Source organism: Carcharhinus amblyrhynchos, chromosome 8 (assembly GCF_965287045.1).
Source record: "Carcharhinus amblyrhynchos chromosome 8, sCarAmb.v2.hapA, whole genome shotgun sequence".
In the NCBI taxonomy this organism is placed as follows: Eukaryota; Metazoa; Chordata; class Chondrichthyes; order Carcharhiniformes; family Carcharhinidae; genus Carcharhinus; species Carcharhinus amblyrhynchos.
The window spans coordinates 19,825,255-19,850,592 of record NC_137331.1 but is presented as its reverse complement, the minus strand read 5'-3'; the positions used below and the strand labels follow the sequence as shown (position 1 = coordinate 19,850,592).

The window sequence follows — 25,338 nt, the reverse complement described above, 5'->3', positions numbered from 1 at the left end:
ACACTTGGTCAAAAGAAATCCTGGATATAGGTTTCATGATGTCATGCTGGCTTCGCCCTTTTTAAATGGTGCCCTAATTTAAACAAAACAAAAATAAGGAAAATGGTCTGACCAATGGACGTGAGATCCCCCAACCCACCCATCCTATACACGTGGCTTCCCTGCTCCCAGGGAACCCTCCTCAGAGACATGGAGAAGCATCCATCATACACACATCCCCTCCCCATTACCTCCTGACAGAGACATGGAACACCCCCTCCCCCCAACACTGATGTCCACCCCCACCCCCCAACAACAGATTTTCCCACTGGAAGCCCCCCTTCCCAGCACTGCCCCCTGTCAGTGCTTGGATGCTGCCCCATAGAATGGGGCAGTGCCAGGGCATTTCCCAGGCATGACACTCACCATTCCCTCCCCTCCCCCCACCCAGCCCAGGAGCTGTGCTTAACTGTGTGCCCCCGGAGAATTCCCCTCACCAAGTGGGGAAGGAGAAGAAGCCTAATGCTGGGGGAGGATTTTAGTGCAGGATAGCCCACTAATGATATTAAAATGTATGGTAATGGCGTTCGTGACCGTTCATGGTGGAATCCCACCCTGTCACTGGCAGTGGGAAGCAGGGACAATAGGAATGAAAGCCATTTGGGGGCATCCGTTTGATTTGCTTCCACTGCTGCCATTCCTGCCTGTTGAAAACGGGCGGAATATTTCCCACCTTTCTCACCTAAGCCTTTTAGCAAACTATTCAGCAGCTGATGATTATATCACTTGGAAATGAAGCATGAACTTTTGCACACATAACTCACTCCATTTCATGTCAGTGGAGTCCAAGAGTTTTGTTAAATAAATACACAAAGAAATTATAATGAACTTAGATCACAAAGATTTAGGATAGATGGATCATTCACCCCACTCAGGGATTGGACTGATGATTTATCACCCCATCCAAATGTATAAAACTGCAATTATTTGTGAATCAGAGGGTGGGATTTTAATACCCACAAAGAGATAGGTTGGGATCAGGTTAGAGATTTAAATTTTAAAATTTAAAAATTCCAATCATTCTGGCTTTAACGAAAGCAGGAGAAGGGTGAACAGCCAATCACTTTGTGGTGAATGTTACTTTAAGGAACAAGCTACAAAATAAAGGTCACATGACCCAGGGAACCAATCAGGGAGCAGGATGTGGGATTATCCTGGTAAACGTGGGCTTCTGCACTCAGTCATCTTGAGAGCTGATTGAAAATATAAGGTTGCAAGGCTCCATATAATTTTACCTGTAAATAAACAAATTGCCTTTGCCCTAAATTGTTGAACAAGCATCTTTACATTTGGCAACAAAGATGAAAAAATCCTCAGACTGAGAGTATCCAATTTACATTGAAGATGAGTGAAGTTGAGAAAAGAGAAGAGTATTTACCAAGATGCCCCCTCTTTGGACAGACAGATCCATTTGACTTCTCTGCAGGGAACTGAACACAATGGCTGTTATTTTATGATCACCCTTGGGCAAGGATCATAAAATCCTGCCCAAGGCCAACAGAGCAACGCCTGCCTTGATTTTGGGGCAGGCATAGTGGTAAAATTTCAGCCAAAATGTAAACTGCCTTGGGTATTACTTCCATGTGAACAAAATACAGGAGGAGGCAAACAGAAGGCAATTCTCCTGAGTGCGTGTGGAACCCAAACTTAGCCCATTTCCTGTCACACAGGCTCAAGCATACCCGACTCTAAATCATACAGTGAGCTCATGTAATTGGTGAAATCACATTTCCAACCTGAACCGTCAGTCATAGTTCAGAGATTCAAATTTAATTCAAGGGGGAGAGCCCCAGGTGAAACGATCGTGACTTCTATCACTAAATGGAAATATTGCAAGCAGGGCCATCTCGAGAGCTGAATGCAGCCATGAGGCTACAAGTGTCTGTGTAGTTTTAACCTATAAATAAACAAGTTATGTTTTCCCTAAACTGGTGAAAGAACATTTTTACACATTTGCAGGAGCATGTTGACAAGTTAAATATTTTGATTAGGCTGGTGGCCTCTGTTTTAACCTACTTTGCAAGGTTAGACTTACCCAGCTGGTTTTCTCAGGCCTTGTTGAAACCGGGCAGCTGAGGGAAGCAATGGAGGTGTTAGGGAGGAGATAATTGCCCTCACAGTACAGGAATGCTTCCCCCTTTCACCCGGTTTATGTATTGTCCAACACTCAGCTCTGGAGTCTTCCCTCTCAACTGGAAACCAAGCCTATCAAGTAGGCCGACTTCCAAGCAGGGAACCTGCAAAAAAAAACACAAACTCCAGAGTTAAAACTCCATCGTGGGTTTCCCATATGCAGAAACCCAGATTTATGAAAGATTAGCCCCACTTTCATAATTTGCACCTCTTGATATCCAGGTCACAATCTCTGTGTTAAAGCATGATAAAACTGACATGGGGGGATGCATTAGAAAACTGCAGGCTGGCCAGTTGATTTCAGTGATGAATAAATTATTGAAAACAGTTCCGAGAGACAAGATAAGCTGTCACTGATTTATCAGGAATAGTCAGCATGATTTCATCATGTCTTACTAATTCAATCTTTTTTTTCAGTAAGTAACAAGGAGGATTAATTAGGATAGTGCGGTGGATATTGTCTGTTTGGATTTCAGGAAGACTTTTGATAAGATTCCACATGGCAGACTGGTCAGAAAACTAAAATCTCATGGGATAGAGAGGAAGATGGCAGGTTGGATCCAAAATTGACTCAGTCACAGGAAACAAGGGTAATGATCGATGGATATTTTTGCCAATGGAGAAGTTTCCAGGGGTGTTCCATTGGCCTCATTGTTGTGGCCTTTACTGTTTGTTGTTTATATTAATGATTTAGATTTAACTGTGGGTGGCATGATTGGGAAATTTTCAGATTACACACAAATTGGCACTTGTCAACACCAGAATGATATAAGAACATAAGAACATAAGAAATAGGAGCAGGAGTAGGCCATCTGGCCCTTCGAGCCTGCCCCGCCATTCAATAAGATCATGGCTGATCTGTCGTGGCTCAGTTCCACTTTCCCGCCCTCTCCCCATAACCCTTAATCCCCTCTCTTATCAAAAACCCATCAACCCGCTTCTTAAAAATATTTAGCGAGGCAGCCTCCACCACTTCAACGGGCAGAGAATTCCAGAGATTCACCACCCTTTGAGTGAAGAAGTTCCTCCTCAACTCCGTTCTGAACCGCCCCCCCTTTATCTTGAGGCTGTGCCCCCTAGTCCTACTGTCTTTTTTGAGCGGGAAGAGTCTTTCCACCTCTATCCTATCCATCCCATTCATCATCTTATACGTCTCAATGAGATCTCCCCTCATTCTTCTAAACTCTAACGAGTACAAGCCTAGTTTATTCAGCCTCTCCTCATAGCTCAACCCCCTCAACTCATCAATGAGTAGACAGAGATGTGGCAAATAGCATTCAATCTGGAAACGTGTGACGTAATGCAAACCATAGGAGGGTGAACAACGTAAGCGAATATCAATAAATGGAATGATATCTCGAGGGGTTGATGAAGTGAGAGACCTAGGGATATATTGCCACAGGTCCTTGAAAGTAGCAAGATGGGTGGACAAGATGGTCAAGAAAGCACATGGTATGCTTTCTTTTATTGAGCAAGGTGTTGAATACAATAGAGAGATGTGATGGTTGAAATGTATACGATGCTGGTTAGGCCACAGCTGGAGTTTTTTTTGTATACTTCTGGTCATCACATTAGAGAAGAATATCATTGCTCTAGAGGGAGTGCAGAGGAGATTTACAAGAATGTTGCCAGGCCTTGATAATTGTTGCTACGTGGAAAGATTGGATAGGCTGGGTTATTTTCCTTCGAACCAAAGAGGCTAAGGGATGACCTAACTGAGGTGTACGAAATTATAAGGGGCCTTGATGGAGTAGATAGGAAAGACTTATTTCCCCTGACTGAGGGCTCAGTTACCAAAGGATTTGTGATGATTGTTACTAGATGCCCACCACCTGGAGGGTGATGGGCATCTGGAATTCACTGCTTAAGTTGGTGATTGAGACTGAAATGCTAACTCATTTAAAAAGTACCTGGATCTGTATCTGAAGTGCCGTAACCTGTAAGACTCTGCACCAGGTGCTGGAAAATGGGATTAAAATGAGCAGCTAGTTTCTTTGTTCATTTTTTGGCCAACACAGATATAATGGGCTGAATGACCTCTTTCAGCACCATAGCCTTCAGGTTCTGTGGGCCTACAGTAAGTACAAATTACTTGTAAAAGCTATTGTAAAAAAATTTAGGCTTTTTTAAATGAGCAAATAACAAAAAGGGCAAAATATGGATTATATTTTTTCTAGCAGGGTAAATACTGATGCCATCTTACATTATCCTACTGCCAGCAGACTACATTTCCAGCTCAATTTATACAAAGTACAGAGCAGCAACTGGAGAATAGGTTTTATAAAAGCTAGTTATCAACCATTCTGTTTCAAAGGTTTTCTTCATAGTTGTACCAAAGTTTAAAAGTAATGTTGATCTGAATAGAGTATTTGATTTCCTGAGACACCTGTATCTTTAGAATGCCATTTCTAATTTTATTGCTTTTAGATGCATTATTTGTATCTTCTACACATTGTTCACAATTATTATTTATTCTTCTATTTATATAGTGCTATTCATGGCCACCAGATGTTTCAAAGTGCTTTACAGCCAATTAAATACTACTTTGAAGAATAATAATTGTTGAAGTGTAGGAAACACAGTAGCTAATTTGGATACAACAAACTCCCACAAACAGCAATGTGATGATGACCAGCTAACATGTTATGCCTTTTTATAATTCATAGCAAATCCCCTATCATTTAGACTTAGAAATGTTATTTTTGCTGTGTTTCCATTTGATTTGCATTAGAAGTTACCTGGGAAGATCAGCAGGGAAAAATGAATGGTACAGTAGCTGATGACACTACAGAACAGAGGCAGCTTTCTGAGCCAGGTTTGTCAGGCTGTGAAAACCATGGAAAGCATGAGACTCTTTATGAGTAGCAGTGGATTTTAGGTTTCATGCTTTTCAGTGAGTGTGCGTGTGCCTGTGATGTGTTCCTCTCCCCACATAGTGTATTACGTACATTTATAGGTAGAACTCAATCAATAATTTAGCTTCTTCCTAACAATAATCTTTTTTAGAAACTCTAGCTCATAATTTTCAGGCTTACAAATAAAGTTTGTATATGATATGACGGTGAGAGGAGAGTTGACCTATTGAAGTAGGAAACAAAACTAATTTTTCAGAAGCAAATTCACTGTTACATTATAAAATATGATAATTTTTTTATGTGATGGCATTGCATTGGTAACATCCCGTTATTATTTGAAAAGACCAATTCGAACCGATGTATGTCTAAATTCTACTTCATATTCAATCATAGAATCATAACAGTATGTCATTGTAGAACAACAAATTTCAGTGGTAACTGCTTGTAACATTAAAAAAAATTACTTCCAAAGGAGGATCATTTCAAGAGCCTTTTCAGCAGAAGTATTTTTACACTCTGTGCAGTACGAACACATTCGCTTGAGATGTATTTCTGTGCATAGTTTTTACCGTGTGCTTGTTTATTCTAGCATGGTAGGACTGCAGTTATGTTTTTGTTGAATATCTGTTGTGGTTAATGCAGTGAAATATTCCCAAAAGGGCTGATGTTACTAAAACACAGGATAACTTCAGTTTTCTGGACAAATTGAGGCCATAAGAGTATCTGTAAGTTTCAAATATACAGCATTGATAGAATAGTAAGCTAGCGAATAAAAATGCTATTAAAATAATGATTTTGTATGTAGTTCATCTTTATATTGAGACCAGTGGGTGGCACAGTGAGTTGGCTTTCAGCTCTGAGGAACTGAATTCAAGCCCAGCTTTGTGAAATGAGACAGATTATTAGGCCAAAATAAAAGGAAATGCATGTTGTAAAAACATGTGCTGTATGAGACCAAGGTTGTTTTATACTGGCACTGTGCTTCTAAATGGAATGTGTGCTCTATGCATCCTTATTATCAAAATAATTTTTAAAATATATTCAGTAAATGTCATAATGTAACAAATAAACAAAATGCAATACAAGAGTCCAGTTTTTTATATAATGCACAGTACACTTTCAGATAACTGAGCGTCTACTGTAAAAAATTGTAAATGATTACTTGGTTATGTCAGTATTTATTCTGTGAGATAAACCTTAATCCCCTCAGTGCCAGTAAGTAATGACAGTTTTAAATAATCACTGGTGTTTGTCACAAGATACCTAATTAAACATATTTAATATGATATAGATATAGTTGTGCCAAATGTATTTTTTAAAAAGTTGGAGAAAACAGTAATTTTATTCGTAGAAACATTTAATAAATGTCTCTCAATTCTCAAATGTTGCAGAGAGAATTATGCATATTTGGAAAACCATTCTGTCTGTTTCCGAATTCTTTTCAATTCTATGAAATTGGTTTAATCTATGAAGAGATAAAAGATAACTCAATATAATTAGGATTCAGTGTCTTAGTAAGTCAATTAAAAGGCAGAAATAACCATTACCTCACTTGCTCAAGCATGGTAACAAATAATTTCTGTTCTTATATGATTGCATATTGCAACTCAAGACTAAATTGGTGAAGTATATCAAGCAGGCAAGAATTTTGTGTTTCTGTCTTATCTGAAATATGCATGTTGTCCAAGTGAAGATGGGAAGAGGATATCTGGATCACAACATAAACTGAAATGATCATGTGATCCTGTCTGCAATAATGTGACAAATCTCGGAAGTGCTCTGTTCATTTTCAGCACTTCAGATTCAGTAGATCTAATTTATTTCATTTTTTGTTAGGTTTCCTTTCCTTTTTATTTTTACGATTCAATCTTGTTAAGGCCTAGTTGTTTTTCATTGAAATCTGTCGAACTGCAACATTATTGTAAGTTGTCTACAGTAAATAAATACTAAAAGCAAATTTGCAATTACCAATGCAATTTTGAAGAAAATAACAGATAAACTGTGGAAAGATAGGATAATTGTGGGTCAGACTTTGCTGAATGCCATTTAACCTGTGTTCAGATGATAATTTAACTAAGTTATAACGATATTGTAATGTTGTAAGAAATCAAAGATAATCAACATGCTAATGAAAATTTTGTTCCTAGGTATTATCTTGTAAAGGGAACATTTTTATACCTCAATTTTAATAGATCTATTAGACTGGCACCCTTATGGTAAAAGTGTTGCATAATAAGAAGCCTGAACTATCACCTTGTGGATTCGGATGGTTTTTTTTTTGGTGATAGGAAATGGATATAACAGCAACTCTTTTGAGTTTTTCTGATTAAAGTTCCAACTGTTATTGACTAGTTTTTTTTTCTTGACACTACTTTTCAGCACTTCCATTAATTCTTTGAAGTTATAACCTAATAACCACTCTAGTGACCTTCTTAAATCAGTCTTAGATCACAATGGAGCTCCACAAAACTTCGATCAAATTTCCATTCTTAATAAAAGTGCAGCGAAGTGGGTTGATTACTGGTTGGAATCTTACCAGAATGTAGGTTCAAGATTTCTCATGAATTTTGAGCCTCATTAGCAATTTCTAGCATGATTCACGCTGTGCTTGTCGCAGCCTCCCTTTGAATCGCTTGCCCCAGGTCAACTTAATCTATGCAATCAGTGGGGAGCTCCATACAAACGCCTTCCCAGCACTTGTTCCAGATCCATTCTTGGAGATGACTGCCAGGAAGCCAGCACCACCTTTCCCAGAGAGAGCTCTGACCAAACTCCTGGATGTGTGCAGCAGAACAAGATGTCCTCTATCCACAGTCATGCAGGCATCCTTCCAGCAATGTGACCACCCCTGCCTAGAAGATAGTGGCAGCCTCAGTGAATGCAAGCTCATTGCAGAAGAGGATGGGGCAGCAGTGTCACAAGAAGATGAAAGATCTTCATATGGCCAGGGTAAGTCTGCCCTCTCCAGTCTCCCGTGGCCAGCCTCACACTCTGAGTTGATTTCTTACTCAACCACATTGAGGGTTGGAAACATCTATCAAGAGGCCATTTTACCCCCCAGCACCACTCCCTCAAAATCCCCATGTTTCCCCTCTCCCATGTTGGCAGGTCTTCAAATCTCATGCTGCAGGAACTGAGACCCCCATTGTCTCTAGGAGACAACCACACACAACATGAAAGCTCAGAGTGGAAACCAGTACCAACCTTCTGCATTCAAACTCGCTTTAAACTCACACAAAGACACAGAATGGAAAAACAGCCAAGCAGGGAGGACACAGTGGGCACTATCTGCAAGCCAGTCACCAGGCCTCCTTTAAGGCAGCGGAAATCCTGAGATGAGTGGAAGGTGAGAGCTGCAGGGTGATTGAGCAGCCCCCATCCCTGGCCCTGAGTTACACTCTGTCTGCTTCCCCTGTGCCCTCTCCAGTGCTCCCAGAGGCTGGTGCACCATGAAGGGCGATGTCATCCTGAATGCTCACCTCCGAAAACCACCCCCCCCCTTGGAGGTAAGGGCGCCAGGTTCACACTTTTATAGAGCTATTGTAAATGACGGCCGTGTGATGTCACTCCAACACTCTGAATATTTCATGAGGGTGAAAATCCTGTGTGAGTGCCTGATAATGAGATGCAAATGTGTTCAGATCAGCTTCTTGACTTTCCTCAGTGTGATCTGCACTAGTCTGCTCTCGAAGAGGTTTGAAAATCGTACCACTCGATTATGTCAGCGTGAATTGTTTTTTTCAACTCGCAGCAATTTGGCAGCACTCTGGAAAACATGTGCATGGAGGATGTGGCGTCAAAATCTGCCCCCCCCCCCCACTTAGTTTGACACAGCGTCCAATACATGTCAAGCAAAAACATGGAATCTATGTTCTTCTTAAATTAATTCCCCTTTAATAACAATGTAAGCAAAGTCTAACTGAATCCTGGACTCGAATTTACAAGTTTTATGAAGCTTCTTTTCCTTGACCCAGTGAGCATATTTAACCACCTAACAAGTAGAAAGTCATGTCACACTCATGAGGTAATCGTATGAAGCATAATTGTTGGGTATTGACTGTTTTACTTCCTTCATTTCAGCATCATTTGTGATTCATTTTAGAAGGCATGATGCTGTCTCTTCAGCATTCATGCAAAGGTCTCTTACTAACGCGGTTTCTTTGCTTGTGAGTCAAACCATCTTTTACTCCTTTGGCCTTCCTATCCTTGCAGCATAATAGGTGTAGCAAGCACCTATTTCTGAAAGTTGACTATCTAATGCATCTCACCTCTAATCTGGTTAAGTCCATTTCCATCTGTCTCAGTTTCATCACCTGAAAGCATCCACTTACGTTCATCTTCTTTGTCTATGTCTTGCCATTTTGTGGTCACAGAAGAACTGGAATCACCCAAAAGGAGAAACTCAGGTCTGTCTCTTCTATTCCTTATTTCCTAACTAATGTCTGCTGTGTTCATCTAAGTGGAATCTATACTTACATACGTGCAATGTGTGTGTTTTTGTTTGTCTGTGCTTCCCTTTACTCTTTCAAACACAAGGGCTGGAATTTTTGGGCCGTTCACACTGGCAGGATTCTTTGCTCCCACTGCAGTGAACGAAGATTTGGCTGAGCACCAAATTCTCTGCCTTGGTTTCCAGTGGCGGTGGGGCATGTATGGCCAGGAAATTCCAGCCAAGGTGTTTAAAGAAAGAAACGTGTTTAGTCAAAAAGTTCCCAGAACCTCTACTCTGACCTAGCATTCTTTCATGTTCCATTTGATATCACAGCATAAGCATGGCAGGAGTTATTTCTCAGCATAATTGCCACAGACAATGTAATAGTACAGAAGAACTCTCCGTCTTGAGTTTCCACCATGAATCAGTTTCTCAGTTATTATTTGCCAAACCACTGCAAAGTGCCATGCCTTTTTTTGCTACAAGTAGGGTGAGGAGGCAGGTCGTAAGTCAACCTTACTGGAACGTGATTTTGCTGTTACTTTGATCCAAACATGAGCAGTCTGGTTAACTAATCTAACTAGCATTCTCAGAATTGACGTATCTGGGAATAATAATAAAATTAGAAACATTTTTTGTTGCAGGAAGGTAGTCACTTTGACTTTTTTTGAAATGGTAATTGTTCTCTGATGCTCGCTGTGATCCTTGTTACCATGCTTATCCTGTTCATCATTTTAATTTGATGCTGATATTATTTATTTATTTATTTTAATTTATGCCGCAACATTCCATATACATTATTTTTTTCCCCTCTGCCTTTTTAACATTTAGAGGAAAACGATGCAGAAGCAGAGATCTGGGAATCAGGTAGGATGACCTGGGTTGCAAGCTGTGTGCGTATGTCATTAGCAAACCCATAACACCTCATTGACATTCCAAACCAGCCAGCTTTTATATTAGCATCACTTCAACTGGGATTCCCAGGCACCAGTGTCCGTGAATAGACTCCCGTTGTTTATACTGCTGAACAGTACTGCCTTATCCCAATGGCAGACTTGTACATCCATCCAGAACTGCATCCATGAGTGTCCAGCCAGGCTAAGGGAGCCAGATTTAGCTGCACAAACACAAGAGGCCAGCATTGAAATTGCAACATGGTCATTATAAACAAAGCTGCATTTGTGCAGCATGCCTTAAAACTGATCAAGAAACTTCCTCTTACGTCCCTCATTCATGAAACATTCAAAATTATATCTTTAGATTACAATAAAGATGGTGCTCAATGCAATATTTTATTTACAATTATGGAAAAAAAAGATTTTCTCCCATCTCCCATTTTTGCAGTTAATTTTTCCTTACAATAAGTAAACGGTCAAAATAGCAGTAATTGTTACAAAAACCTTTCTGTATTGGACTTTGTACCTAGTGTGTGCTTTAAGTTCTATTTAATAACAATTTCTGTAGTCAAAAGTTATCAATCTACACATAGCTTCTCAATATAATTTACATAGAATTTTATACCACAGGAACAGACCATTTGGCCCGCTCATTCTTTTTCGATAATAAAAACACAAAGTGTGTGAAATACTCAGCAAGTCTGGCAGCATCTATGGAGAGAGAAACCCAGAGTGAACGGGTGGAATTTAGTGTGAGTAGTGAGGGACTCATCACGTGCTACAAAATCTGGTGTCACCCTCACAGACCCAATCTCTGGAGTCCTGACAGAATAAAGTTCCTAATTGGCAGCGGGAATTGTGCTGCTGGGGCCTCCTAGCTGTCTTGCGATTACTTAATTAAAGCACTGCCATGTCTTTTGTGAATATCATGCCCCTGAAAGCTGCCAGATGGTTGGAGAAAGCTGTGGAGAAATGCAGCACTATCGGTAATCAATGTACTGAGGCTTACCAAGAGGATTGGCAATAGACACCGCAGATTAAAGTAAGTAAATTGGAATAGGTGTTCCGGGGAGAGGCCAGCTGGTAGGGGTGGAAGGTCAGTAGCAAGGGCAGAGGGGTATGGCTCCCTACAGGCTCCAGCCTGTTTCCAGGTTTTGAGTCTCTGAATCAGCCACATCCCAGCCTGTCATGGGTTGAGTTCCAGCGACAATGGAATAAGGCCTTTAAGTGGCCACATAAGAGTTTCAATTGACTGCTGAGCAGGAAGGCTGCCTGGAAACATTTCTACCCCAGATTTAATCAGAAGAAAGTAAGAAGGCAGTGGGATTTCCACCTACATCCTCTTGCTTGATCACAAGGCCACCCCTCGCCTCTTAGAGGGCAGGGTACAACGCATTAAGTTCTGTCCAACATTTCAGATTGATGACTTTTCATCATGAATGAAAAATATTAAAGATGTATCAGGTTTAAAACAAAGACAGGCAGGAGAAAGGGAGCGTGGGGATTAGATCAACAGGGATCTCTCCACCCAGTCTTCTGCCTTTGCCTGAGTCTATACATGTTTTAAACCTGTTATGTCTCTAGCTTTTTCCAAGGCTGATGAAAGACCTGAAATGTTCAGTTGGATTTACATGGAGTAGGCAAATCCTAATCAAGTCAGGGATCTTCCCTGAAACAGGAATTGGGGCAAGAATCTCAATTGGGTCCTCCCAGAATTATTAAGACTCCTGAGTTGGCCTGACTTGGCAAATATTTAGACCTTTAATTCCACAGATGCTAACCAGATCTGTTGAATATTTACAGCATTTTTTATTTTTATTTATATCTTTTACTGCCTGGCTACCTGAGCTTTGACATTCACAGGCTTGACATCACCTTCTATGTGATCTACGTTGAGACTGATGACAGTCAACACTTGACTTATTGGAGGCCCTTAAAATTATAAAGGGGTTTGACTGAGTATATGTAAAAAGTTACATATGTAAATATGTAACTTATGTGGGTCTCCAATGTTAGGACACAAATGTAAGCTACTAATAAATCCATTAAGGAATTCAGGAGAACCAGCTTTACCCAGAAAATGGCTGGTATGTGTAACTTGGTATCAGATTAACTAAGTCTTGGCCATTTATTATGCACTTCCAGTCAAAGTTTCAAACTGGAGATAGACTATTAAAATGAGCTACAACAAATGATATTACTTTTGGTATTTTAGCTTCAGATAGTCTCAAACATATATCTAATTAAATAAGGATATTCATAACCATCTGGGGAATTCTCACTTTGTTTAAAGATGGTTAAAAAAATATAGAATTCCAACCGACCTGTCTCTGTCTTTCACCCTTGACGAAGGAAACATTGAAATTCAATGTGCATAAGATGGATGTAAATGAACCCTACCAAACTTCCATTGTATTATGATGGTTTCCTTCATCTAAAATAGACTGGGTGAATCTCAAGGTGTTAAATACTAAAGGAATCAATACGTATACCATCCATTGTTTTGATAAAGAAATTTGACCTTGTCAAAATCACCTGTTAAGTGAAACACTTTATTGCCTGCCTTTAATTAAGTTAGAAGCTGCACTGCAGATAGAGGGCAGGATTTACAACCTCGCTCGTCCCAAAACTGCAAAATCCTGCCTGAGGTCAACAGTCCGCCCCTCACCACTCCGATTCCTGTGGTGGGTGGAACAGTAAAATTTCAGCAAGAGAGTTCCACTGAACTAGCTGGAAGTCACCCAAGTAGCCAAGGTAATAAACAACAGTACCTTGAAAGTGGGAGATCTTGACAGAGAGAAGGACCCCTCCTACCTGATCCAACTTTGAGTTTGCCTGAGAACCAACCTCTAGGAAATTCAGTTACAAGAAACTTCACAACTTACTGAGAATCCTTTGCTTTATCAGACCTTACTTGCAACCTTAAAGCATCAATTTAATCTAAGAAACTACAGGCTTGCCACAAAAGAGACAAAGAAAATTATAATCTGCAACAGTATTTTACCTTCATCTACATTTATAATTTGTGTGTGTGCAAGAGTGTGAGATAAGTGAGTGAAATGTAGAGTTATTATTGGGGCAAATAGATAAGAACAAATAATGATCTTTATTTTAAAACTCACCAAAAGCCTGCTGCTGAAATAATTTAATTGGGACCATTCACACTGAGGATGAGAAAGCACACATCTGTTGCATATAATCATGCTGATCATGGGCAGTACCAGGGAACACACAAAACCTGCCTGCGACAAGTAGTTAAGGTTAATGACATTGATGCATTTGGATTCCCCCACAGTGGAAACATCTTTTCCACATTTACTTGTCAAACTCCTTCATAATTTTAAAAATCTTGATCATGTCACTGCTTTACCAGGGAAAAGAGAAGCATGTCCACTGTACCCTGTTAGTTATATCTTCTGAGTTGTGGTATCGCTCTTTTAAATCATTATTGCACTTTCTCCATTGTCTCCGTTTGTTTTGCATAAAATGGAACGGTGCTCTGGTATTCCAAATGGGGTCTAGGATTCTGTAAATGTCTAACACAATATCTCTACTTTTCAACCTCTCTGGAAATGACCCCCATATTTTATTTGCTTTTTCTATTCGCCACAACATTTAATGATTTGTGTATCTGGATCCCGATTCCTATGAATTTAGAAAATTACGGCTCAGGCTCCAGAGATGAATGAATAATGTTCAAACATACCTGTTTCAGATTTATGTTTTACACGCTGAGACAAAATATTTCAAAAGTGTGCTTTCAGGTACAGTCAGTGATATGGTGTTCCTTTGTGTACAAACATGATGAAATGCCGTACAGAAACACCCTTTTAGATGTGATTTATGGCAAAGTTTTGCAATATACATAGCTTCAAAAAATTGCATGATGCAAAATTAGGGAAAAAATACAAAATTAATCCGATACTCCCAAGTGCTTATTTGCTTAAAACAGTGCATGCGGGTGGCACAGTGATTAGCACTGCTGCCTCACAGTGTCAGGGCGCCGAATTCAATTCCAGCCTTGGGTGTCTGTGTATTTGGAGTTTGCACATTCTCCCCTTGTCTGCATAGCTTTCCTCCGGATGCTCCCGCAGTCTAAAGGTGTGAAGGTTAGATGGATTGGCCAAGATCAATGTGCATTGTAACTGGGTTAGGGAGGATTGGGTCTAGGTAGGGCGCTCTTTCAGAGAGTCGGTATGTACTCGATGGGCCAAATGGCCTCTTCGACATTGTAGGGATTCTATGATTCCACAATTCTTATTCTTTAATGGATTGTAGATGTCATTGGCAAGGCCAGCATTTGTTCCCCATCCCTAATTGCCCTTGAACTGAGTAGCTTGCTCAGCCATTTCAGAGAGCGGTTAAGAGTCAACCACATGGCTGTGAGTCTGAAATCCCACGCAGGCTAGATCAGGTAAGTATGGAAGATTTCCTTCTTTAAAGGGATTTAGTGAACCAGTTGAACTTTACAACAATAAATACTAGTCGTCACAGTCATATTACTGAAAATAGTGTTATATTTCAGATTTATTAACTGAATTCAAATTCAACAAGAGGTCATGGTAGGATTTGAATCCATGTCCCAGAGAATTAGCCAGTGCATTTGGAATACCAGTCCAGTGACATTATGCCATGATCTTCCCCCCAGGAAGACTCCAATTCATTCCTGAGTTGTTCTCATGTGATGTCAGGAACTAGGAAGCTGCAAGTGGGCTTTAATTAATTTGGTGTTACTTCGTCGTAACTTTTTCTGAAATTTGCCCACAGCTCCAGTTAGGCACGTAAACTGAGGGCCTGATTTTACCAAAAGCACGGTAAATTTGGGCATCAGGCCTTTGACGCGATCTGCACCCGAATCCGAGCAGGCCGCAGTTTTACTGACACCCGCTTTGGGCGTGGTTCCAGGCCGCACCTGCATCGGGCGGCCCAATGATTTAAATGTTTTAGCCTGCATTTAAATCGATTTAATGAACTGCACGCCCAACTTTACCACCAAATCCCACTTTACCTTCTTCTGGTCCTTTCCAGATCTGTGCTGTAAGCGACCTGCAAAATAAAAATCCGAAGCCGATTTTTACTTTGCAGAGGAACCTCCTAAGCAGCCCAGATCATCCTCTTTGGGGGTGGGGGATACAGGAGGAGGTGGGTCAGAGCATCCTCTGGCGGGGGGTGTGGAGAGAGGAGGAGGAGGAGGAGGCGGGTCAGATGTATCTCGGGGGTGGGAAGGCGAGAGAGCTGATTGTTATCTGGTGGTGGGCCCGATCGCTCACTGATGGGACGGGGGTGCGGCAGATGGATCTCTGGTGGGGGTCAGAGGGGTCCGCTGCCATTCTGCAGGCAATCAGTGGGGAGGGAGGGTGGGCAGGGGTGCCTGCTGCCACTCTGCGGGCGATCCCCCCTCCCCCATCGGAGGAATGGATTCCCCCCTCCCCATCGGAGGAACGGATCCCGCCCTCCCCATTGGAGGAACGGATCCTGCCTCCCCATCGGAGGAATGGATTCCCCCCTCCCCATCGGAGGAATGGATTCCCCCCTCCCCCATCGGAGGAACGGATTCCCCCCTCCCCATCGGAGGAACGGATCCCCCCTCCCCATCGGAGGAATGGATTCCCCCTCCCCATCGGAGGAACGGATTCCCCCCTCCCCATCGGAGGAACGGATTCCCCCCTCCCCATCGAAGGAACGGATCCCCCCTCCCCTTCGGAGGAACGGATTCCCCCCTCCCCTTCGGAGGAACGGATTCCCCCCTCCCCATCGGAGGAACGGATCCCCCCTCCCCTTCGGAGGAACGGTTTCCCCTCTCCCCATCCGGAGGAACGGATCCCCACTCGCCATCGGAGGAACGGATTCCCCCCTCGCCATCGGAGGAACGGATTCCCCCCCTCCCCATCAGAGGAACGGATTCCCCCCTCGCCATCGGAGGAACGGATCCCCCCTCCCGGAGCGGCCGACGTCCACTCCAGGAGGAGGTATTCATTCCTCCAGTGGGGAGGACGGGTCCCCCGCAGAGTGGCAGAGGACCCACTTGCCCTCCCCCACCAGAGATCCATCCGCCCCTCCTGTCAGTGAGCGATCGGGCCTCCCCCCCACCACCAGACAACGATCAGCCCTCTCACCCCCTCCTGCCCCAAGATACATCTGACCCGCCTCCTCCTCCCTCCCCCCCAAAGGATGCTCCGACCCGCCTCCTCCTCCCTCCCCCCCAAAGGATGCTCCGACCCGCCTCCTCCTCCCTCCCCCCCAGAGGATGCTCCGACCCGCCTCCTCCTCCCTCCCCCCCAGAGGATGCTCCGACCCGCCTCCTCCTCCCTCCCCCCCAGAGGATGCTCCGACCCGCCTCCTCCTCCCTCCCCCCCAGAGGATGCTCCGACCCGCCTCCTCCTCCCTCCCCCCCAGAGGATGTTCCGACCCGCCGCCGCCTCCCTCCCCCCCAGAGGATGCTCCGACCTGCCTCCTCCTCCCTCCCCCCCAGAGGATGCTCCGACCCGCCTCCTCCTCCCTCCCCCCCAAGAGGATGATCCGACCCGCCTCCTCCCCCCAGAGGATGCTCCGACCCGCCTCCTCCTCCCCACCCCCAGAGGATGATCTGTGTCAGAGAACAGCTCTCTCTGCTTTTCTTCCCTTCCCGCCCGGGCGCGCTTTTTCAAATTTTTTTCAAACTGCCCACGCACAGTTCAGAGCTCCAATCGTTCCGGCAGCGCTTAAGCAACAGCGTGAATTGGACCGGAGCCGGCAAAAGGTGTATGGGTGGGCTGCAAAGAGGATTCCAGGCTCAGGTCTGTGTTATGCTCAGATCCGGCCCTTAGACCCCCAAATGGTAAAATCAGGCCCTGAGTTTCTACCAAAATTACAATAGCAAAGTAAGAGAAACCTGAAGATCAGCCTCCCATTTCCTGCTTTCTTTCTTAAGCAACAACCTAATAGGTTGACTGCAACCTAGAACTGCAAATACATGCTTGAAAAATAGTGACTTGAATGGCGTACCAGATGGCAAGATGGACTGCACCCTAAAAAAAATCAGCTAAGAGGGAAAAAGTGAGTGGCAAAAATGGAAGAAAAAGTGTTAAGAAGTAATTGATTTAGTTACTCAATAAGAAGGAAGTACTATATGCAGAAGCACTGGAACCCTTTGTAGCACTGAATATTCAAACACATGAATTGCCATCCTCTCAATTAGTCTTTGAGAACTTCATAAGGCTTGGGTCGCTGTCTGTGTGGAGTTTGCACATTCCCCCGTGTCTGCGTGGGTTTCCTCTGGATGCTCCGGTTTCCTCCCGCTGTCCAAAGATGTGCAGATTCGTGGATTGCCCATGCTAAATTGCCCCTTAGTGTCAGGGAGACTAGCTAGGTTAAATGCATGGGGGTTATGAAGATAGAGCCTGGGTGGAATTCTGGTCGGTATAGACTTGATGGGTTGAATGGACTCCTGCACTATAGGATTCAATGAATCTATGAAAGAGATAAATGTGCCAACCCCTCTGATCAAAATGACTCTGGTCCTCTCACCAATCTAATGTATCTAATTCTGTACCTCGTGTACATGTCATAGGCAAGTGTTGTGAAATGTGAATTATTGATGCACTCTTTAAAAAGTGACCTTGAAAAAAGATAGTCACAAACATCCACAGGTCTTGATGTAGGTACTGATCTCAGTCCACTATGAGGTTTAGCCTCTAACCTTACCCCTACAAAGATGGTAACCTCAACTGCTCGAGCCTGGTGGACAGTCAGACCATTATGTGCATCTCAGGAAATTGCTGTTGTGGAGATGCTGAAAACATTTCTATTAGGAGAAAGCAGTGCAACAGGACAGAAAAATAAGAAACATGGACTTTTGCAGCAACTGGATGAGATCCTAGGAGGGATACACATTGGACTGGAAATCCAATATCTCTTCTTTCACCCTACATACTAGCCTACTGGCAGATTATTAGCTGTGAAAACTCACAGTCTGTGAGTCCCTTCTCCTTGAGCATACCCTTTCTGAAGCAAATGACTTTGCTTAAGGTGGAAAAAGATTCAACTCCATGCAAAGCCATGTGGTTAATAGCAGCAACAACTGGTAGTTGACATATTTAGGACAAGCCTTCTGATGATTGTAGGCACTGCCATATGACTTATGGCAATAGCATGCCAACAAACCTGTGGATCCTTAGAGTCAGGGATAGCAGTGAGCAGCAATAGCCATTCCGCTGATAGTCAATTGGGAGCTAATGACAAAGAGTTTTGAGAAGCAGAGTCTTACAGTGTAAACTGTGTTAAGCATATTACAAAGCCTATTTATGAAAACTTGCAGAAGCAAAGACTTCTACATTGACAAGAAGATCACTTAAAACAAACTGATCAAGATTTATTTTCCCTTTTGCCGAAACTGTACTGTGGTATTCCAGGAACACACTGTATTCATCAGGAAAACAGTAAGAAGTTTCACAACACCACGTTAAAGTCCAATAGGTTTATTTGGTAGCAAAAGCCACTAGCTTTCGGAGCGCTGCTCCTTCATCCTGTTGGACTTTAACCTGGTTTTGTGAGACTTCTTACTGTGTTTACCCCAGTCCAACACCGGCATCTCGGCTTCATCAGGTACGTCCGTAATATTTCACAAAATCCAAATCTTTTAACCAAATAGACTTTTCAGAAAATAAACCCCACTATTAAAAGATGTAATGGAATGTTTACATCACCTGTATTAATTTACTCCACCTAATTACAAAACAGTTTTTTCCTAATTATAGATGTTTGTCCCCATTTCTGTTGGTAGATGAACATAAATCTGATCAATGAATAAATTGATAAACATCAGGAGAAGTCATGTAACAAAGAGTTGGGACTACATAACTTCTCTGCTTATGAGATGTTGGATGTAATCAGATAGAGCCATAACATGAGCAGTGCAAAACGGATCCACCAGTTTATTTTGTTATACTTATACTCTACATTAACCAAGTAATTACTATGTTAACAACTTGCTGTAGTATTTTAGATAAAATAGGTACTACAGAGTAGCTCTGGTGATGACGGCCTGAAAGGTTTTATTTTCCTCAATGCTATCTCAACTCCGAGGTTGTCAAAATATGAAATGCAAAATAGAGATAATATTGCGTGCAGAACAAAAACAGAAAGCATTGGATATACTCAGCAAGTCAGAGAGCACCAGTTGAGAGAAAACAAGTTGACATTTCAGTACTTGAGCGCTGAAATGGAGGAAGGGCTCAATGCCAGATTTGAGGAGGGGGTTCATACCCAAAGCCTCATCTTCCCATATTTCCTATTTTTGTTTTTGATTTCCAGCATCTGACATCTTTTTCTTTTTGTTTATCGTTGCTTGGGGTGCAAGCTCTTCAGTTTGCTTCTAACCTGTTTACCTGGATACGTTGTCAATGTTTGATCTCTATGACGAATTATGATATAGTCAAATAAACCTGTAATCCAACAGATGGAACATGTGCATGGAGAAAATGAGTGGAAGAAAATAAATTGAACAAAAACAGACTTCACTGTTTAAGTTCTTTGAACTCATACATCTGTATTTTTTAGGACCAGCTGAATTACAGGAAAGCAAACATTTGTACAGGGCAGGGTTGCCCAAGCTTTTGTCTTTGTAAATGTGCAAGAGGCTACATTCAAAGTTTATCTCCATGTACACATTAATTTGTATGATTGTCAAGTTGCTCGGTGTTCAGAGCCACCAGCTCTTAAAAGCAGTCTCTACCAGAAATTCAGGCCTACAAAATTGAAACTGGATCAACCAGGATATAAACATAAATTCAAGTATGAGAGAGTTGTCTACATTGGGACGGCCACATTTATAGGGCATGAGTGCCACAGGTTGGACATCCTGTATTACAGCATTGCAAATACCCCTCCATTCTATTTAGTGATAACTGGTAATTGTACAGCCCAATTCATGTACACCTTTGGCCCCAGCTTTATTCATTGGGAGTGGAAGGCAGGGCAGTTGTTCTGGGGTGGAGTTCTGTAGTCTCGTATTCAGCTGGGACTGATCATGTGCAGCCAGTAGAAACTTTTGCTGGATTTGATGCATCTAAGCATTTTGACGTTTTGCACGTGGATTGTGACCATTGGGAAGTTCTCGCCTCCAGAGAATCAAAGTATCAAATATGGGATTCCCACTCGTTATTCTTGGCTGAAATTATCCAGCCATTCACACCAATGGGATTCTATTATCCCTTTACATTGACTGGAGATTTGGTTGAGCACCAAATTTACCGTCCTTGTTTGCAGTGGCAGCGGGGTGTGAACGGCAGAAAATTGTCCCTTGTCCTCTATTAATATTAGAAGGTGAGGATCAATGCAAATTGGAGGATAGGAGAGAAGCATCAATTGAAGATACATTATATTCACCATCTTGTATGTGTTCTCTGCCTGAAGACAAGCCCTTGGCTCATGGCTTGCTGATGCTTAATTGTGAGCAGTTTTCTTGTCAGTGGTGGTTTGTCATTACCTTTCACCCTTGGGCGCATGGCTAGGAGGTCCCAAGTCTACCTAAGCCAAAATGGGAATCAACCCCCTGCTGTTGACATTAATCTAAACCACACACTAGCCATCTAGCCAGCTGAACTAACCAAATATATTACTCACTCCCAAACACATTTATAGACCATGTAGATTCAATGAATATCATGTCATAAAACTGTTTTATGAGTGTTTTTCATGAAAGTGGGCGACGTGCCAGTGACTACACGAAGATCTGTGGCTACGAAGAGGAAGACTGCACTGAACCTTTATGTCACAGTCATTTGTGTGATATTCTAAGGGGGAAAACTGGAGCTTGGCTTGTCCTGCCACTTGTAGTTTGGATTCATGCACTGCAAATCAGCCCTGTAGTTAATCTATTGGCAGCTATCATATCCTGAAAGTTCTGTCAATGAAAATATCTGGACTAGTAAGTAACAAAAGGAAAGCAAGCAATGAAGGGGACGGATTGAAGAGTTTGTGGCAGAGGAGACTTATTCTTGCTTTAGAACCCCTTCTAAAAGGTTTGTCATCTACAGTTGTTTTCTTATCAATGTCGCCATCATCCTAATCCATCAGACAGAATATTCTTCCCATTCCTCCGTCTAATCGTCATAATCTGTATCTTCTGACACTACATTGTTGTGATGGATCTTCAGGAAAGGAAGCTATAAATTAAAGATGCTCGGAGATAATTCCATTAGGATTGAGGGGATGGAAATTGATCTTTAAACATCTGCGCTATTTCACACGGATGCTAAAATCATTGGATATCACATCACAGAGATGGTAGAGCACTAAACCAATATTAAACAAATGGGATAAAAGGCAGACAAGTCTCTGGGCCCTGATGGCCTGCACCCTATGGTATTGAAGCAGGTTGTGATATTTCAAAATTTCTTGGATGTTGGTAAGGTCCCAGTGAATTGGAAACACTCTAATGTGACACCCCTATTCAAAAAGGGAGAGAGGCAAAAAGTAGGAAACAATAGATCAGTTACCTTGATCTCTGTGCTGGGGAAGTTGCTGAAATCAATCACTAGCAATGAAATGACTGAACATTTGGAAAGACAAAACTTAATCTACCATTGTCAACGTGGTTGTATGAAGGGGAAGTCATGCTTGAGTTCTTTGAGGACATAATCTGCAAGGTGAACAGTGTGGAGCCTATGGATGTGGTGTACCTAGACTTCCAGATGGCGTTTGACAAGGTGCCCCATAAAAGGTCGATCACAGGGGATGGGGGTAGAGTACTAGATTGGATTGAGGATGGCTGAATGGGAGATCATTAAGATTGTGCAGTACCTCCTCTCAAAGCTGAAAGTCCTTCTCTGACTGGTGAGACATAACCAGTGGGGTGCCGCAGGGGTTAGTTCTCGGAATTCAACTGTTTACAATCTATGTAAATGGTCTGCAAGTAGAGACAAAGCGTAACATAGCAAAATTTGCAGATGATACTAAAATAGGTGAGAAAGGAGGCAGTGAAAAGGATGTAAAGAATCTACTAAAACCCATAAGCTAGGAGAATGGGCCTAAATTTGGCAGATGAAGTTTAATTTGGATAAGTGTGAGGTTATCCATTTTGGTTGAAAAAATAGAAAGGCAAATTGTCATCTAAATGGAAAGGCCCAGAGGGATCTGGTGTCTATGTTCAAGAATCGCAGAAAGTCAGTATGCAGGTGCAGCATGTAATAAAAAAGACAAATGGGATGTTGCCATTTATTGCAAAATGACTGGAGTATAAAAGTAAAGAAGCGTTGTTACAGTTGTATAGGGTATTGGTGAGACCACATCTGGAGTATTGTGTCCAGTTTTGATTTCCTTATTTGAGGAAGGATGTGGTGGTATTGGAGGCAGTTCAAAGGAGATCCACCAGATTGATTCCAGGGTGAAAGGGTTGACATATGAGGAGAGATTAAACAGTTTGGGCTTGTACTTCCTGGCATTTAGAAGGATGAGAGGAGATCTGATCAAGGTATATAAAATTTTAAGAGGGATTGATCAAGTAAATGTAGACCAAATGTTTCTTGTTATGGGGCAATCTAGAACAAGAGGTCACAAGTATAGATTGAGAGGTGGTAGATTTAAAACCAAGATGAGGAAATACTACTCACAAAGGGTGGTGGATTTGTGGAACTCACTGCCCCACAGCAGGTTCGAGTCTGAATCATTGAATGGTTTCAAGAGGGAGTTAGACATATTCCTAATTAAAAAAAGGGAAAGAGGGACATGGGGTACAGGTGGCAAGGTGGATTTGAGAACATGGAGAGATCAGCCATGATCAGATTGAATGGCAGAGCAGGTTCGAAGGTCTGAATTTGCCTACTTCTGCTCCTAATTCCTGTGCTTCTATGTAGTCTTCTCCTCTGCCAAGGTGCAGCTGTGGGCTCTTCCAGTCGCTTCATCACCTTCTTGTAGGGAATTAACTTCTTGATTTCACCTCTGGTCTACCTTTCACTTGCATTGCACACACATTTTCCTTGCACTAAGTTTACGTGAACTAGAAATGTGTACTGTGTAGTTTCAGAGGTCAGTTATCTACTTGCTATCAGCTTGATGAAGCTGACAAGAAATGAGTAAGATTCTACATGTAAGTAATTGCTTTGAGAGGAAGTACTGCACAATCTTAATGATCTCCCAGTGCAATGTGAAGGTCCATAGAAAATAGGAGCAGGGGTGGCCATTTGGCCCCTTGAGCTTGCTCTGCCATTCATTATGATCATGGCTGATCATCCAACTCAACAGCCTGATCCCACCTTCCCCCATATCCTTTGATCCCCTTCACCCTAAGTGCTATATCTAACTGCTTCTTGAAAACATACAATGTTTTGGTCTCAACTACTTTCTATGAGAGTGAATTCCACAGACTGACCACTCTCTGGGTGAAAACATTTCTCTTCATCTCTGTCCATTGGAAACATCCTTCTTGCATCAATCTTATCTAGTCACTTCTGCTTAGGAGCAAGATAAGGAGCAAAGTATTTTCTGACTGGGCGGCAGGTGCCCTGAAGCAAGAAGAAGGGCTACAGTTCCTGTTATGGTACTTAGATAAGTTTTACCAAAACAATGAGTTCTTGGAGAATTATGAAGGATTAGGAGATAAGAAACTCATTCCATGGAAGAGTTTATCATGGATTTTGATATGGACCGTAACAAGCTAATGAAATTTAATTTGGAGATTCCAATGCAGTATTGGCATTTTAAGTTGTTGGACTGTTCATGTCTGTCTCAGATGGATAATCTTCTAGTAATGAATGGAGTACAATTAAGGGGATCAAATGGCAGCATCGTTAAAAAGTTTTTTGGGAAACAATCGTTCCCAGCTACTTTGTTCAATACAAACCAGGATGCCATCGCACCCAGAACAGAGAAGTCTGTGGTAACTCAGGCACTTGCCAGACCAAGTGATAGACAAAGGCCTTTAAACAGAGACAGATACGCTAATAACAGACCTAGTGTTGAAATTGGATACAATTGATTTGATAATAGGGAAAGAAGATGCCCCCGGTGAACTGATTAAAGATATTTACATCGAAGAAATGGCCAAGGGATTGTGAATTGCTGCTTCCAATGCAATTCCCCCTACCATTACATAGTAACTGCCCAAAAAGGAGAAACCATGTCTTTGAAACTACATGTGACACTGAATACATAGAAACTGACAGTGCGATGAAGAAAGATCAGATGACCATCGATTTGAGACAAGATAAAGCTGTAGTATTTGGGGAAATAGTGGACATACACTTTACAAAATCTGGCCATTACTGTTTTCCCTTAAGCGCATCAAAATTATTGGATGCAAGGATTCACGGCACTATAGTGTTACTTACAGACAAGAGCATGATGGACAAAAAGAAGATTATTCTGAAACTCCATAAGCAGTTTGCTCATCCAGCACTACAGAGACTGAGAGCACTGCTGCAGGACATAGGTGTGCTGGACAAAGGATAGAATGATCTCATAGAGCAAATATCAACCCAGTGTGAAATTTGCATAAAATATAGAAGGACACATACACGTCCAGTCCTAAACTATCACTAGCATGAGATTTCAGTGATGTAGTGACGTTAGATCTAAAGATATGGGATATGGACAATAGCATCTATTTATTGCACTTCACAGACATGGCCACCTGGTTTAGCATATCTACAGTGATTTACAGCAAAGATAAAAAGACCATTATAGATAAAATTATGACCCCAGTGGACTGGAACAGGGTCGGGGGCACCGTCTAAATTTTTGGCAGACAATGGAGGTGAATTCGCAAATTGAGTTTCAAAATATGTGCAAAAAATTAAATATTGCAACATTGCAGCAGAGAGCCCATTCAACAATGGTCTCTGTGAAAGGAATCAAGCAGTTATAGACAATATGTTGCAGAAAATTTTGGCGGATCAACCAGGCTATAAATTGCATATTATATTAGCATGGGCAATGCATGCAAAAAATTCTTTACAGATTATGCGGGGGCTATAGTCCATACCAGTTGGAATATGAGAGGAATCCA

At 42.1% G+C, this 25,338-nt stretch overlaps 1 protein-coding gene across 22 annotated transcripts in view; it reads left to right on the top strand.

Moving 5' to 3' along the window:
- Positions 1-25,338, top strand: part of rims2a (regulating synaptic membrane exocytosis 2a) — a 1,020,455-nt gene that overhangs the window by 768,955 nt on the left and 226,162 nt on the right. For 14 of the 22 annotated variants that reach the window (XM_080193745.1, XM_080193738.1, XM_080193736.1 and 11 more), the window contains 3 exons: positions 4,904-4,987; positions 9,401-9,433; positions 10,291-10,326. The exons of 5 other annotated variants lie outside the window; for them this stretch is intronic. In XM_080193745.1, coding sequence (XP_080049871.1) covers positions 4,904-4,987; positions 9,401-9,433; positions 10,291-10,326 — 153 coding nt within the window. The remainder of the gene's footprint in view (positions 1-4,903; positions 4,988-9,400; positions 9,434-10,290; positions 10,327-25,338) is intronic. 3 more of the 22 variants (XM_080193752.1, XM_080193739.1, XM_080193733.1) reach the window with 2 other exon arrangements.